Genomic DNA, 14,152 nt, shown 5'->3' on the forward strand with positions numbered 1-14,152 from the left:
ATGAGATACTGATATCGAATCCACTTTTAAGGTCTTAACTCAAATATTTGAAGTATTTTTGTCTTCCGCCAAAACAGTGTATACGTAAAAAGGCGTATGTTCCCAACAGAAAATTAACCGACTTCTCTCCTCTTGTCTGTGCTTCAATTTTTCGTATGTTTTACGAAAATGTGCAGATATGAAGACTGTGAACAATGTGGACCGGACCATGATATCATCTCTTATTCTATATGACGATACAGAAAATTTACAGTCCGGCATATTTTTCCCACATTTTGACTTTGAGGTATTTGATTCCTGCCATTTAGGACATATGGATGCTAAATGTTTCACTCTTAGTTTTGATACTGCCCAAGTCTTCAGACAGTAAATGGTTAGTAATACACAGACGAATGTTGTCAATAAACACCCACATTGTATAGTGGTTAAGTTCTCGCTGATATGACCGGGTGTCTTGATTTGAGGACATGTTGTTATCTCGATTTTACCTTGATTTACCTGGCGATAACCTTGTTTTTTAAGCCTCGTTTTATTCATCCTGGCTTAGAATTGTGTTAGGTTCAGTTTGCCAGTATTTAAGTATGTGTCTGTCGGAATTTCCTGTTGATTGCTTAAGATATGGTCTGAGAATTCTAAGGTCTCTTTCCTTATATTGAGCTCTTGTCTTTTAAAGGTGTTTTTAATATAGTTAATATTTGTGAAGAATGTCGGAGGAGTTTGAGGACAAGGTTAAACACTACAGGGACATGGGGAAGACGGCCTTCGTCATTGGATATACGGGGGAGTGTGGGAAGGAGCTAGTCAAAGCCTTGTCTAAAAATAGAATATTTAACAAAGTTGTCCTCATTGGTCGTCGGAAAGTGGAGCTGAACCCTGACCCCGGACCAGAGTTTGTAAGTATTAACGATATATATAGAACTGAACTCTGACCCCGGACCAGAGTTTGTAAGTATAAATTATATATACAGAGTTGAATTCTGACCCCGGACCAGAGTTTGTAAGTATAAATTATATATACAGAGTTGAATTCTGACCCCGGACCAGAGTTTGTAAGTATAAATTATATATACAGAGTTGAATTCTGACCCCGGACCAGAGTTTGTAAGTATAAATTATATACAGAGAAATTTAACATGTGTCTCCATTGAAGCCATACATATTTCACTTCTGTAGATAAAAGTTTGGAATTCACAATTCACCGAACAAAGTGCAAGATACCAATATATTAATCTCAAGAGTGATACTGTTACGATATTAGCATTTTTAGAAAAAAAAGTTTTAGAAAATGAATTAAGTTAGATATAGTAGAAAAAAAATTATACTGCACCGTTCAACTAGTTCGTCTTCCTAGGACTCGACAGTGATGTTAGGGACATCACACAGCTGTTTAAGTCCTTCCAGGACTCGTAAGTGATGTTAGGGAAATCGTACAGCTGTTTAAGTCCTTCTAGGACTCGTAAGTGATGTTAGGGGAATCGTACAGCTGTTTCATCCTTCTAGGACTCGACAGTGATGTTAGGGACATCATACAGCTATTTAGTCCTTCAAGGTCTCGTCAGTGATGTTAGGGACATCATACAGCTGTTTAGTCCTTCTAGGACTCGTCAGTGATGTTAGAGACATCACATTGCTGTTTCGTCCTTCTAGGACTCGTCAGTGATGTTAGAGACATCATACAGCTGTTTAGTCCTTCTAGGACACGTCAGTGATGTTAGGGACATCGCATTGCTTTTTCGTCCTTCTAGGACTCGTCAGTGATGTTAGAGACACCATACATCTGTAAAATCTTTCTAGGACTCGTCAGTAATGCTAAGGGTCCCAAGTATTCATGATTGAAAGCTACCAAAAGCAAGATCGAAATAGATCATACAAATTTCCAAACCTGGATTGGTAGGCGAAAAAGACCAATAATTCAATAAATTTCAATACATTTCATCAATTTCAATATTGAATTTCAAAATAGCATAATGTATACTTATATAATCTGAACCAAGCCACTAATGGAGTTAATCAAAACATGACAAGTAGGTTACGTTACATCTCAAGGACCGAAACATCTACCACCTGTAATATCAATGCTTATCCCAAGCGATATGTCACGATATCGTCCCTGTGTCAGGAATTGCTTTTTTTAAGCTATTGCCAATAATTTGTGAAGGTAAGTTAGATCGTGTTGATGTTGATTACGAATTAGTAAGGCAAATCGTTCATAAACCAAGAAAGCTCTAAATTAAAGAAAAATCCTATTACGGCTCTGTGAAATAGGTTTGTAGCGCGAACATAATTCTTTCATAGATTATACTCCAAAAGTACCTAAATATCCATTATGAAACCATACTCATTATAGATTTTTTTTTATCATTTTTCACTTGTTCACTTTTTTTCAAAATTCTAACAAAAACACCAACTTGAGAACTCCCTATACCACAGAGGCATATGATGATATAGCTAACCACGATGTTTATATTACCTATATGCGAAATTACAATAATCTTTTATTGTTGTCAACAGGAACAGAAAATTGTTGATTATGACAAACTGGAGGAACACACGGAGGCGTTTCAAGGATGCGAAGTTGGGTACTGTTGTTTGGGGACTACTAAAGCTAAAGCGGCAGGAAGGGTAATGCACACAATGATATGTGTTACGTCATGAACATATGTTGTGAAAATTTTTAGACGAATCATCGCCAGGGTTTGGTTTAGTATGTTAAACATCCTATCAAAAGCTAAGGTAATTTAATTACGACCTCCCCTGTGTCAAATATGGTTTGGTTTGGTTTAGTATTATTTAACGTCCTATCAAAAGCTAAGGTCATTTAAGGACGACCTCCTCTGTGTCAAATATGGTTTGGTTTGGTTTAGTATTATTTAACGTCCTATCAAAAGCTAAGGTAATTTAATTATGACCTTCCCTGTGTGCAAGATTGATGCAAGTAGCGTGCGTGTTTGTGTCTGGGATGTTGCTCTTTGTTTGTTTCATTGTGATAGGACGGAACTGAATCCGAAATTATAGTGCTACCTCACTGAAGCATACTGCCGAAAACAACCAACAGGACACCTCACACGGTCACGTGATACTGATAATGGGCAAACAAGTCGCCCACTCCCAAAATGCTGAGCGTTAAGGGAACATTTGAAGTGACATAGAAATTATAAGATAAAATATATGGGATTTTTTATGATATATGTTTTATATTGATATGTTTATTTTCAACATTTAAATATTCTTTCCTGCAGGAAGGATTTATCAAGGTCGATCGGGATTATGTACTGAAAAGCGCAGAGATTTCCAAATCTGCCGGCTGTCAACATTTCAGTGTAGTGACGGCTTCAACTGCGGATAAAAACAGCATGTTTCTCTACATTAAAACCAAGGTAAATAAACATACCTGTTTCTTTTATCAGTTGATCAGCATGACTCACACTCACCACAAAACAGTTAATAATTCAATGATTTGTACAAAATGTTATCAAAAATAGTAATCAAGTGAAACAATTAATATTTCTGTTAGATTTACTTGAGGATTAATCCTTATATTATCTGTTGGTCGATTTAAAATTCTCTCCACTAGATTGAAAATTCAGTGGACAATGTACGAGTGTGTGATTTGGTCACTTGATGACATCAGAGAATAACTACGGCGTTGTGTATATATCCGGTATTCATACACATTCATGTTCCTTGAAAATAAGTTTCATTATGTTTTATCATGTGTATGATTACTGAATCGTTACGGATGTCGTTATTAACAAGTGTCATACATTATTAATAAAACTAAACCCGAAACCCTGTGCCCTGAGCTAGATACAACCAACACTGCATGGAAGTTAGAATCATTTCACAATATCTTTTCACTTTCAGTTTCAATAGGGGCCATGAGCTCGATGCTTACAAGGAATGTCAGATCTGAATCTGAACTGTCTGCGTGATAGTTAAATTGGTGATAGCAGATAAATAAGCTGTTCCACCTGTGGATCTAAGTGTACAAAGTATATTCTAGTGTGTACAAATTTACAAAATGAAAGTTTAATCTAGTCAGAGGCAGTAAAAATTAAATCGCCAATGTAACGATATACATGTATTCACAAGCCAGCAAGCAAACAATCTTCATCGGGAAATGTGATCCGAGTTAACTGTCACAAATCATTTCAAAAATGTTTTATTTCGAGGCATCAATTTTCAGTAAAGTATTCTACCATTGAAATATTGAACCTTTTGAAAAGAGCAAATAACCTTTACGTTTTAAATGTATGAATGTATAAGGTCATCCATGTGTTAGACATAGACAAGTTAGGGTTCAAAAAGGAGGGTTTCATTTAAATAGTAGGAGAAGTTATGGTTTAAAAGGAGGGTTTCATTAAAACAATAGAAGTTAGGGTTTAAAAAGAAGGGTTTCATGAAAACAGAAGTTAGGGTTTAAAAGAAAGGTTTCATTAAAATAGAGTGAGAAGTTAGGTTTTAAAAAGGAAGGTTTTATTAAAACAGTAGGAGAAGTTAGGTTTTAAAAAGGAAGGTTTTATCAAGACAGTAGAAGAAGTTAGGGTTTAAAAAGGAAGGTTTTATCAAAACAGTAGAAGAAGTTAGGGTTTAAAAAGGAGGGTTTCATTAACACAGTAGAAGAAGTTAGGTTTTAAAAAGGAAGGTTTTATTAAGACAGTAGAAGAAGTTAGGGTTTAAAAAGGAAGGTTTCATTAACACAGTAGAAGAAGTTAGGTTTTAAAAAGGAAGGTTTTATTAAGACAGTAGAAGAAGTTAGGGTTTAAAAAGGAGGGTTTCATTAACACAGTAGAAGAAGTTAGGGTTTAAAAAGGAAGGTTTTATTAAAACATTAGGAGAAGTTAGGGTTTAAAAAGGAGGGTTTTATTAAAACAGTAGAAGTTAGGGTTTAAAAAGGAAGGTTTTATTAAGACAGTAGAAGTTAGGGTTTAAAAAGGAGGGTTTTATTAGAACAGTAGAAGTTAGGGTTTAAAAAGGAGGGTTTTATTAAGACAGTAGAAGTTAGGGTTTTAAAAGGAGGGTTTTATTAAATCAGTAGAAGTTAAGGTTTAAAAAGGAGGGTTTTGTTAAGACAGTAGAAGTTAGGGTTTTAAAAGGAGGGTTTTATTAAAACAGTAGAAGTTAGGGTTTAAAAAGGAGGGTTTTATTAAAACAGTAGAAGTTAGGGTTTTAAAAGGAGGGTTTCATTAAAACAATAGAAGTTAGGGTTTTAAAAGGAGGGTTTCATTAAAACATTAGAAGTTAGGGTTTTAAAAGGAGGGTTTCATGAAAACAGTAGTAGAAGTTAGGTTTTAAAAAGGAGGGTATAAATTAAACAGTGGAAGTTGGGGCTTAAAAAGGAGGTTTCATTTAAACGGTATATCTGTTCTAGGGAGAAGTAGAAGATGCCCTGAAGAAGATGTCGTTTGACAAGTTATCTATATTTAAACCCGCGTGAGTATTACATACCAACCAATGACATAATGACGTCATAGCTGTCAATATAGGGACATGACAGTTCATATAAAATAAACTGACCGTCCTCATTGTAGATAATTATTTATTTTAGTTTTGAAAAGAAGTAAGAATGGTATAAGACATTAAAATATGTAGTCATCAATATATTAATGTATCAATCAGTAGGGTCGTGATGATAGCGTATAAACGTCGATCGAATTAAGCGATAAAACAATATACCGCGTTATCATTTACTGCTACTTAGAGATACTAGTGTAATAGTATTATGTTAGTTTAGCTGTTTCACGTAGAACATTTCGGATTATGAAAATCCAAAAAATTCCGTGAATGTATCTACCTTTTCCTATTATCATGCCGTTTCTAATCTACCTTTTGATTTCTTTATCTTTATTTTTTTTTCTATATAACTTTTTTTCTAATGCCTCCGATGTAGTACTTTTGTGACAAACGTTCATTGATGATTAAAATGTATATCATGTCTCTATTTAATAAATACCATCACTTTTTACAGACATTAGGTCAACCTCCCTTCGTTAACATTGTTATTGTCTTGTTGTCTTAATAATTTTACTGCATGTAATTATCATAAAAGGCATAATATATATCTAATACCAACATATACAATAGTATCGCTTATCAGACTGAAAGTTACGAATCGAATCTAGAGGCGAAGGACATACATTTTTATCGAGACACTGAATGAAGCATTCAAGAGATAAGAATAACAACTCAGATGGACAGTGGTAATAGCGTATTGCGTATAACTTTTGGTCTTCTATAAAATTCATAGCACAATAGCATATTCTTTTTTGATTGAGTCATAACTACTATTTTGTCGAGAGTGTAGGTTTTTCAATATATAACCTGATCGTGCTTTTCGTGAAAAAAAATTTTCCAAATAATATTTCGTCAGTTTTTAAAGACAACTGTTGTCCGTCCTAGTATATATATATACTTTACAATAACTTCGCAATGGGCTGTCAAAACACGTAATGTTCCCATTGTCGCGATTGACTATCAAAACATGCATTGTTCCCATTGTCGTGACTGACTATCAATATATGCATTGTTCCCATTGTCGCGATTGACTATCAAAACATGCGATGTTCCCATTGTCGTGACTGACTGTCAAAACATGCATTGTTCCCGTTGTCTCGATTGACTATCAATACATGCGATGTTCCCTTGTCGTGACTGACTATCAAAACATGCTATGTTTCCATTGTCTACGATAGTAGTAACCGTTATATGTCGAAATATGGTTTCTGTGCTATCGACTGTGGTATAAACATAGAATGTCGCAAAACATTAACAAATTCTAAAAAGTATCATATATATACATGTGGGTCAACCTGCTTGTGCTTCCGACGATTTCTGAAATACTTCTACATTCCTCGATAGGTTCCTGTTGTGTGATCGCTCAGAACGTCGCCTAGGAGAACGGGTAACCCAGTTCCTAATGAAACCATTGATTTGCATGTTCCCCACATATAGCGCAGTACCAACATCTTACGTAGGAGGAGCAATGGTCGTGGACACGGTGACACCTGGTGACGAGAAACTCAGAGTCCACAACAATGAACAGATACATAGCTTGATTAAGCAGGACAAGAAGAATTGAGATAATAAACATCACAAAATGACGTCATCGTTTTTCTTTCAAAATTATGACGTATTTTTTATCAATTATGACGTTATTGTTTTCAAAATTATGACGTCGTAGCCTTCAAAATTATCACGTACTCTGCTCATAATTGTAATCTTTCATTAATATTTCTTTATTTTCAGATATTTCATTTGTTTATTTGTCAAATTCAGATATTACTAGGCTTTGTGAGTTTGTTTATCGCCTGTCTCAATAACGTTCTCAATAACTGTGATATATTTTGTTATCTTTAAGTTGCAAAATCTTGTTCCAAATTATTGTAAAATAGATCAAATTTGTTCAGCTCACACATTGTTCACATGTTTTGCTAGAGTTATTCCCCTTAAAAATTTCAATTCAAAGTATTTTCACCACTATATTTTCGATAAGTTTCTATCATGATTAATGTTTTACATATCACGCAGTATGGTTAATGGTTTACTAGGTTAAGATATGTAACGGAGTCAGAGTAAGTTAGCGCCGAGCCTCGTTAATCCATGTATCTTAATCCTCTGGGAAAGATAACTAGCTGCATCAAACACCCTACTTGAGATTGACTATCTTCATGTGAGGGGAGTAATACTAGATTGATGAAAATGCCATTTAATATAATCTAGTTCTACTTTCAATTTAAAACATATTCATTTATCACAGTAATCGTCGTTCTTTTCAATATTTCAATATGTAATAAAGGTTGTTGTTTTTGTTTACTTATTTACTTCATGTAATCAACTATGTCCCTACCTCTATACTAAATGATCGGTGATGTCTTGGTTGAACCAGTATTTTTACAGTTCAATATCCCATTCAAAACTTTAGAGACGCCTTCGTTTTGTTATTATTAGAAACGTTTGTTGTAAAGGCGAACGGCGTTGCAAGAACAGTGTTGTGGATAATACTAGTTATTTCGGAAAACATATTATAAGCCATTACCGAAAATTAAATCGTGAGAATTTACAATTTTCCGACTTGAGTTTGTTTTCTTACGAGGAAAACTGATGACATGCAAGTCTTGAAGAACTTACCAGATATAGATTAAAAAGACTATGCGAAGGCTTTGTAGTTTTCTTTTAAATACTAACATAATTATTATTAGTCAATCCGATATATACTTAAGTTATTGAAATCAAAAATATTGCTTACTCTTAAACATCAACAGCTTACTTCTTTCTTTACTTACAGCATGACCAACAAGTATAACATACAACATAGTTTTATGAAAAGCATTGTCATATAAAATTTCCTTTTGTCAATTTTCCATTTCTGGATAGAATTATCCTGCTTCCGGACTTCCCTTACTCTTATATTCTAAGACTTGTTCCCCGGGACAGATATCTACTGTTGATAGAAAAAAAGCATACAATACAGGGTTTTACGAGATGCAGGTTGGTAAAAAATATGAGAAAGCTTTTCGGTCGAAATCTTGATCTAATCTAATAAAACCGATTTCCTTGTGTGATACGAAGTCCGACGTTGGACGTTTGTTGCTATGCCTGGTTGTTCCGTCCTCACCAATCCAGCCCTTATGTTACCCTATATGTACATTGCGGTTGCTGTCGTTGAAGCAGAAGCCGTTCATCCTTCCGAAACACCTGGTCATACCCCCTTGTATGTTTTCAAGGGTTTTGTTTATATATATAGTTACGATTCGGTTTACATGTCAGTTTTCTGTTTGTTTTGTACAAAATATGTGCTATGTATTTATGATATTGTCGTAGTTAGAACTACATATGAATGTGCTTTGCATATACAGTAATGATAATGACAACATTGTTGAAAGGATACAGTTACGATATTGATAATTATTTCAGTACAACTAGGACAGGAACTTCAAAATATTTACCTTCCGATCACAAACACACGTAGTGCATATGATACATTGTGTTGATGATTAGATATATAACATTGCCTGTTGTCTTATTCTTTTGACAATACTGTATTTTATATGTGTATTGTTAATAAAATATTTTGAAATGAAATATATAACATTGTAATACAGTACAACTACGACATGAAAATCAATACTGTAATGAATATTTATAATATGTGTACAATTCGCATCCATGTATGTAAATACATTGCGATCCAGGTATTCATATCATTTAAATAGACGACTGAAACGTTCTTTTTTAAGAACGCCGATGTGGCGCAGTGGTATAAGCTGCGGGTATTTCTCACGATTGGGTGCCGTAAATCGCGAATTCAAGGCCCGGTCAGGGCACGTGTCAAAAAGTTGCCTTCCTTCGTCAATCGTGTTACTATGTTATATATCAAATAATTAGCACAATGTATCATATGCACTATGTGTTGGTGATCCGAAGGTGAAGTTTTGTATTTTCAGTCGAATATGTACTGTGATGAATATCTATTATATGTGTACAATCCCGCTTCCATGTATGTAAATACATTGCGATTCAGGTATATAACCTTATAGACGACTTCCACAATGATCATGTCAGGGTATCGGGCTGACCATCACTGCGCCATTGAAACGTTATTTTTTAAGAACGTGAATGTGGCGCAGTGGTATTTCTAACTAGGCGATTTGGTGCCGTAGATCGTGTGTTTGAGGCCCGTTCGAGGCCCGTTCTGGGCACGAATCATTAAGTTGTGTTCCTTCGTCATTTGTATTACAATGTTATATAAATTGTAAATTATATACTGTACATACATAAATCACAATAGCTATAATAATCCAATTATATTTCTCATTCTTTTAACTTTGAGAATGATATGTAAACGCGAATGTTAAGAGGAAAATACATCATATGAAACATGTTCATGAAGTTGGCTAAAATACAAAGACATCGACCGGTATTAACAGGTGAAATAATACAGAAATGGTTTTGAAATTGTTTATTTCCTTAAAATGAAAGACCTCTAATTATATCAATGCAATTTCTCATTGCATAGCATTGTATAAAAATAATGATTCAAATGTATAAAAATATGTTAAGTATTGCACAGTTGTACTCTCCACATAATCCTTATCCCTCATTACATGAGGATCTCTGACGAATTTTTGGTCAATAATATATTTCAGTTACGAACAAATGAAATCGGCAATGCAAGGGATATAACTCTTGACAAAACTAAATAGTCAAAATGTTGTTCCAAGTTTCACATCTATAATATATAACAATGGGACGAACATAACTTAATAAGCTAGTGGAAACGAAATTAAATTCTTTATGATTTAGGAGTCTGGAATGAACTCGAAATTAAAATACTCTATAAGACAATGCGAATATTACAGCACTTCTTTATGTGTAAATCCTAAAAAGACGATGCGTATAAATAGGATGTGCTCAATAATATTGAATTGTTTCTAATAGTTATCTTCAGGTATGAAAGTATGTTTTATGTAAGGATGATTGTGTTACGCAACTATTGAATATTTACATATAATACTGAATTATTGTTTAAAGTATTATTCAGTCCCGCTGGCTACATGAGCAGTGTTCGGTTTTATCAACGAGCCTCAACTTACAAAATCCATTTACTATAGATGGTCCTAGGGAAAGCGTTGTTTAATTAAAAGACAAAAAAATTGCTAAGGATTTTCCCTTAAATTCTATAATGCTTTCCTTCGGAAAATTCTAAGTTAAGTAATTCATTTAATTAAAGGAACGTTGATGAAACTGAGATATCAACTATTCATTGTTGAAATCCTATTTAGACTTAATTACATGTTTCATTTAAAGCTGTTTATGTGGAGTTTGAACAAACGTTTCGTCATATAATCTCTTTCATATTTCAGTTAGAAAAATATAATATCCTTGTTAGTTGTCAAGAAATAAAATGAAAAAAATTGTAGCCATCCCCCCCCCCCGGTCAGCGAGAGACATGTACTATTTTGTACTTGATTCACACGAGTCCAGATCACATGACAATTGTATTACGTCATCTTTCTACGTTACGACAGCACTTTGCACCTCCTCTCAATTAACACATGTTATAGCTTCGTATCAATCGTCCATTTGATTAAGATTTTCCAGTAAAAAACATTCACTAAACAACTTAATAGTCTGATAAGGGAGACACGAGAGTATCTTTAAAAAAATGTCTGATATATAGATAATTGTTCCCGGGTTGATGTGATGCAATTGCGATGAAATAAATAATCCATCATCTTGAAATATAACTGTTATTCAGCTTGCACTCATATTGACAATAAATGAAATATGATTTCAAATATTCTGATTCATATCCGCCACGCATTCCGACAGGTACCGCAGAAGAGGTTTCGGTAGTGGAAGTTTACCGATATCTTCAGCTAAAACTGAGTCAACGATAACATCCCTGCAGACACGCTTCAGTGATTTCGTCCCAAGAAAATACGGATGCATGTCTTCTAAGTTGTAAATTTTCCCACCACAGCAGGCGTACCTTCCACTTGTGGAGATCATCGGCATATACTGAATAAACAATGTCGGGGAAATGTACCAAAATGACCCTAGTTTGTCATAGCAATCAGGATTAAACCAGTAGACGGTCACAACCTGCATACCACAGATGGAAGCGATGGAGTGGGGATGTGCAGCGGTACCAATAACGCTGAGAACCAACGCCGAACCGTCATTCATAAACTGTAAGTTTTGACACTTTCCTGGCAGAGCTGGGCAGTCTGTTCTAAATTGGATGATTTTAAATAAAAAGTTGTCCCTGTTTGTTTTGTATAGACTAATCACACCCCGGTCAGACGAGGTACTTGTGAACACAACCAAATCATTGTTGGTCCGTGGATCGAATACGACGGAGGACTGATGACATGCAAGTTTTATCTGTTCGCTAAGATTGTCACATGGCCTCTCCTTGCACTCTGACCTTTCCCAGTTTATGCTGACTAACGACACGTGCTCCACTTCACTTCCTGGAGCATACATTGTAGCATATAACTGATTTTGGGATACCAGTAAAAAGTTTTCATCCGGGCTAATTTGACATTCGTAAAGCTGCAGTTTATTTTGTGGACAATACGTACGGTCATACACGACCTTACATGAAGCATAATTCAAACTACAAATAAAGAATTTGATGGTGCCTTGACAAAACACTTGGATGACTACAAGGTCCTTCTGAATACCTACGACATTGCATATTTGTAATCCAGTGTTTTGTAGCAGACGTGGAGGTAGAATATCGAGTTCCCTGTCCTCGTAGAGTATAATCTTTACCATCTTATCGTGTGTAATATCCTTGACACATAGCGAGGACACCCGCCCAAACCTCTGGACCTGTGCGTGGATATGTCGGTTGTCTGTAGTATGGGGTTGTAATGTATAAGACAAACAACATGAATATTCGCCAGTATGACTCGCCGCCGAACTAGGTGATGACAACAAGAAAGGCACACACGCACTCGTACTTGTACCCAGGCCACTGTTCGGTAGATGTCGTTGCCGACGGGTACTGTTGGCCGATGCACCCATTTTGCAAATCCTCAACTTATATAGAACGAATCCACATGTGTGTGTAATGTACTAGTTAACACCTTTGTCACATACATACATCGTAAGTCATTCTATCCATACGATATTTAGGTTATAGTTCCTACTATACGACACATGTTATGTGACTTTACACAACTGTACATAGAGGAATGCTTCGATTTCCTCTAAAATTCATCGCCGATCTATACGTCTGTCCGCCATTATTGTTTATATGCAGCTTGTTGTCAGGTCTTTAGTTGTTCCGGGTCAAAGGTCAGTCGAGATTTTATCGATCACTATATCCAACACAGGTAAATACCTACCTGAGTCAGTGTGCTAAACACAAAAGATGTCTGCATACGTCACGCCTACTGGGTTTATGTTACATTATACCTGGTGTTTAAAGCCAAGCCGGTAGCTCTGATAAAATACACGTGTGTACTCGGCCCGTCTGTTATATGGTATTTGTATTGCGTATTCAGCAGTACTCAGACTGGGTGTTTACATTTGCCGTATTGTACATGCTTTTAAACTGTCAGCGGTTTCAAATTTCGTATATTTCTAAACACACTGTATTAAGAATTGTTTGTATTCTTACATAATGGAGTCCAAAATATGTCGTGGGTAGCTTCGTCGTTACATTTACTTAAAACATAGCATATTAGTATTCATATATCTATCACTGAGATTTCTCTTACTGATATAAAATGGAATATCTGTAAAGGTCGTGCGAATCGCTAACGTTACATCTATGATAAACTAATATATCTATGACCATTCAAACTTAAAAGCATAGGCGTGCTCGTTTCAGTATGTACAGTGATCATCTAGGCACATTGTTTTACCAATCAATACATGTTTTTCTCAATACAATATACTTTATCATTACAACATTTGGTATATATCCTATCTGATTGTGATTAGGAAGCTTAATCAAAACAGTGTGGATTCAAATCCTTGGAAAATGTATTATAGATTTTACATTCATATAATATTTTCCAAATATCTTAAAATCGGTAAAATGAAGTTTAAAATCAGTCGGTGGAAGTGATAATGCCGATTTTGCGGTGCGATCTGCTTTTCATTGCCAGGTATTCCGGTATGTCCAAGAATTCCGATTCTCAAACAAGGAAAAGACACCACTGACCCATGGAAGTGAGACAGGGGAATCTCAACCCTCGGGGTAAGATCATTAAGCTGCCAAACACTCGGCAAGACTCGTGTTCGGCAACTTAAGAATCTTCCCCTCGGATTAAGATTCCCCTGTCTCGCCCCCAAGAGGGTGAAAGATTCTATTAATCTGTTATGTACATGTATAACCCTAGCTATGTATCTTGTTGTAGGTGATCACGCATTATGATACTTTAAAATGTAAACTTATATGAACATACAAAGTTACACGTTATTCAAGTATGAATTTTAGTGTAACTTAACTTTATCGAAATTTATTTTAGTGAATAAATTCCCTGTACCACTATTGTTGTATCCACTAAAACATCTGCAAATGAATGACGTCATTATAATTTTATTTTATATGTGTAATTTCCTCTGATCGAATCTTTTGATTACTTTAGGCGCTAATTAGCACCACTGACGAGTCCCGGAGGCACGAAACTTC

General features: G+C 35.2%; 1 protein-coding gene across 1 annotated transcript; it reads left to right on the forward strand.

The window, feature by feature from the left end:
• The first annotated feature begins 540 nt into the window (after positions 1-540).
• LOC117335720 (oxidoreductase HTATIP2-like) lies at positions 541-8,059 on the forward strand. Its single transcript, XM_033895894.1, has 5 exons — positions 541-893; positions 2,512-2,622; positions 3,240-3,377; positions 5,372-5,433; positions 6,859-8,059. Exons 1-5 carry the CDS (start codon positions 705-707, stop codon positions 7,076-7,078), a joined length of 720 nt encoding a protein of 239 aa, XP_033751785.1. The 5' UTR covers positions 541-704; the 3' UTR covers positions 7,079-8,059.
• The last annotated feature ends 6,093 nt before the right edge of the window (positions 8,060-14,152 follow it).

The sequence above is a fragment of the Pecten maximus genome, chromosome 10 (assembly GCF_902652985.1).
Source record: "Pecten maximus chromosome 10, xPecMax1.1, whole genome shotgun sequence".
Lineage (NCBI taxonomy): Eukaryota > Metazoa > Mollusca > Bivalvia > Pectinida > Pectinidae > Pecten > Pecten maximus.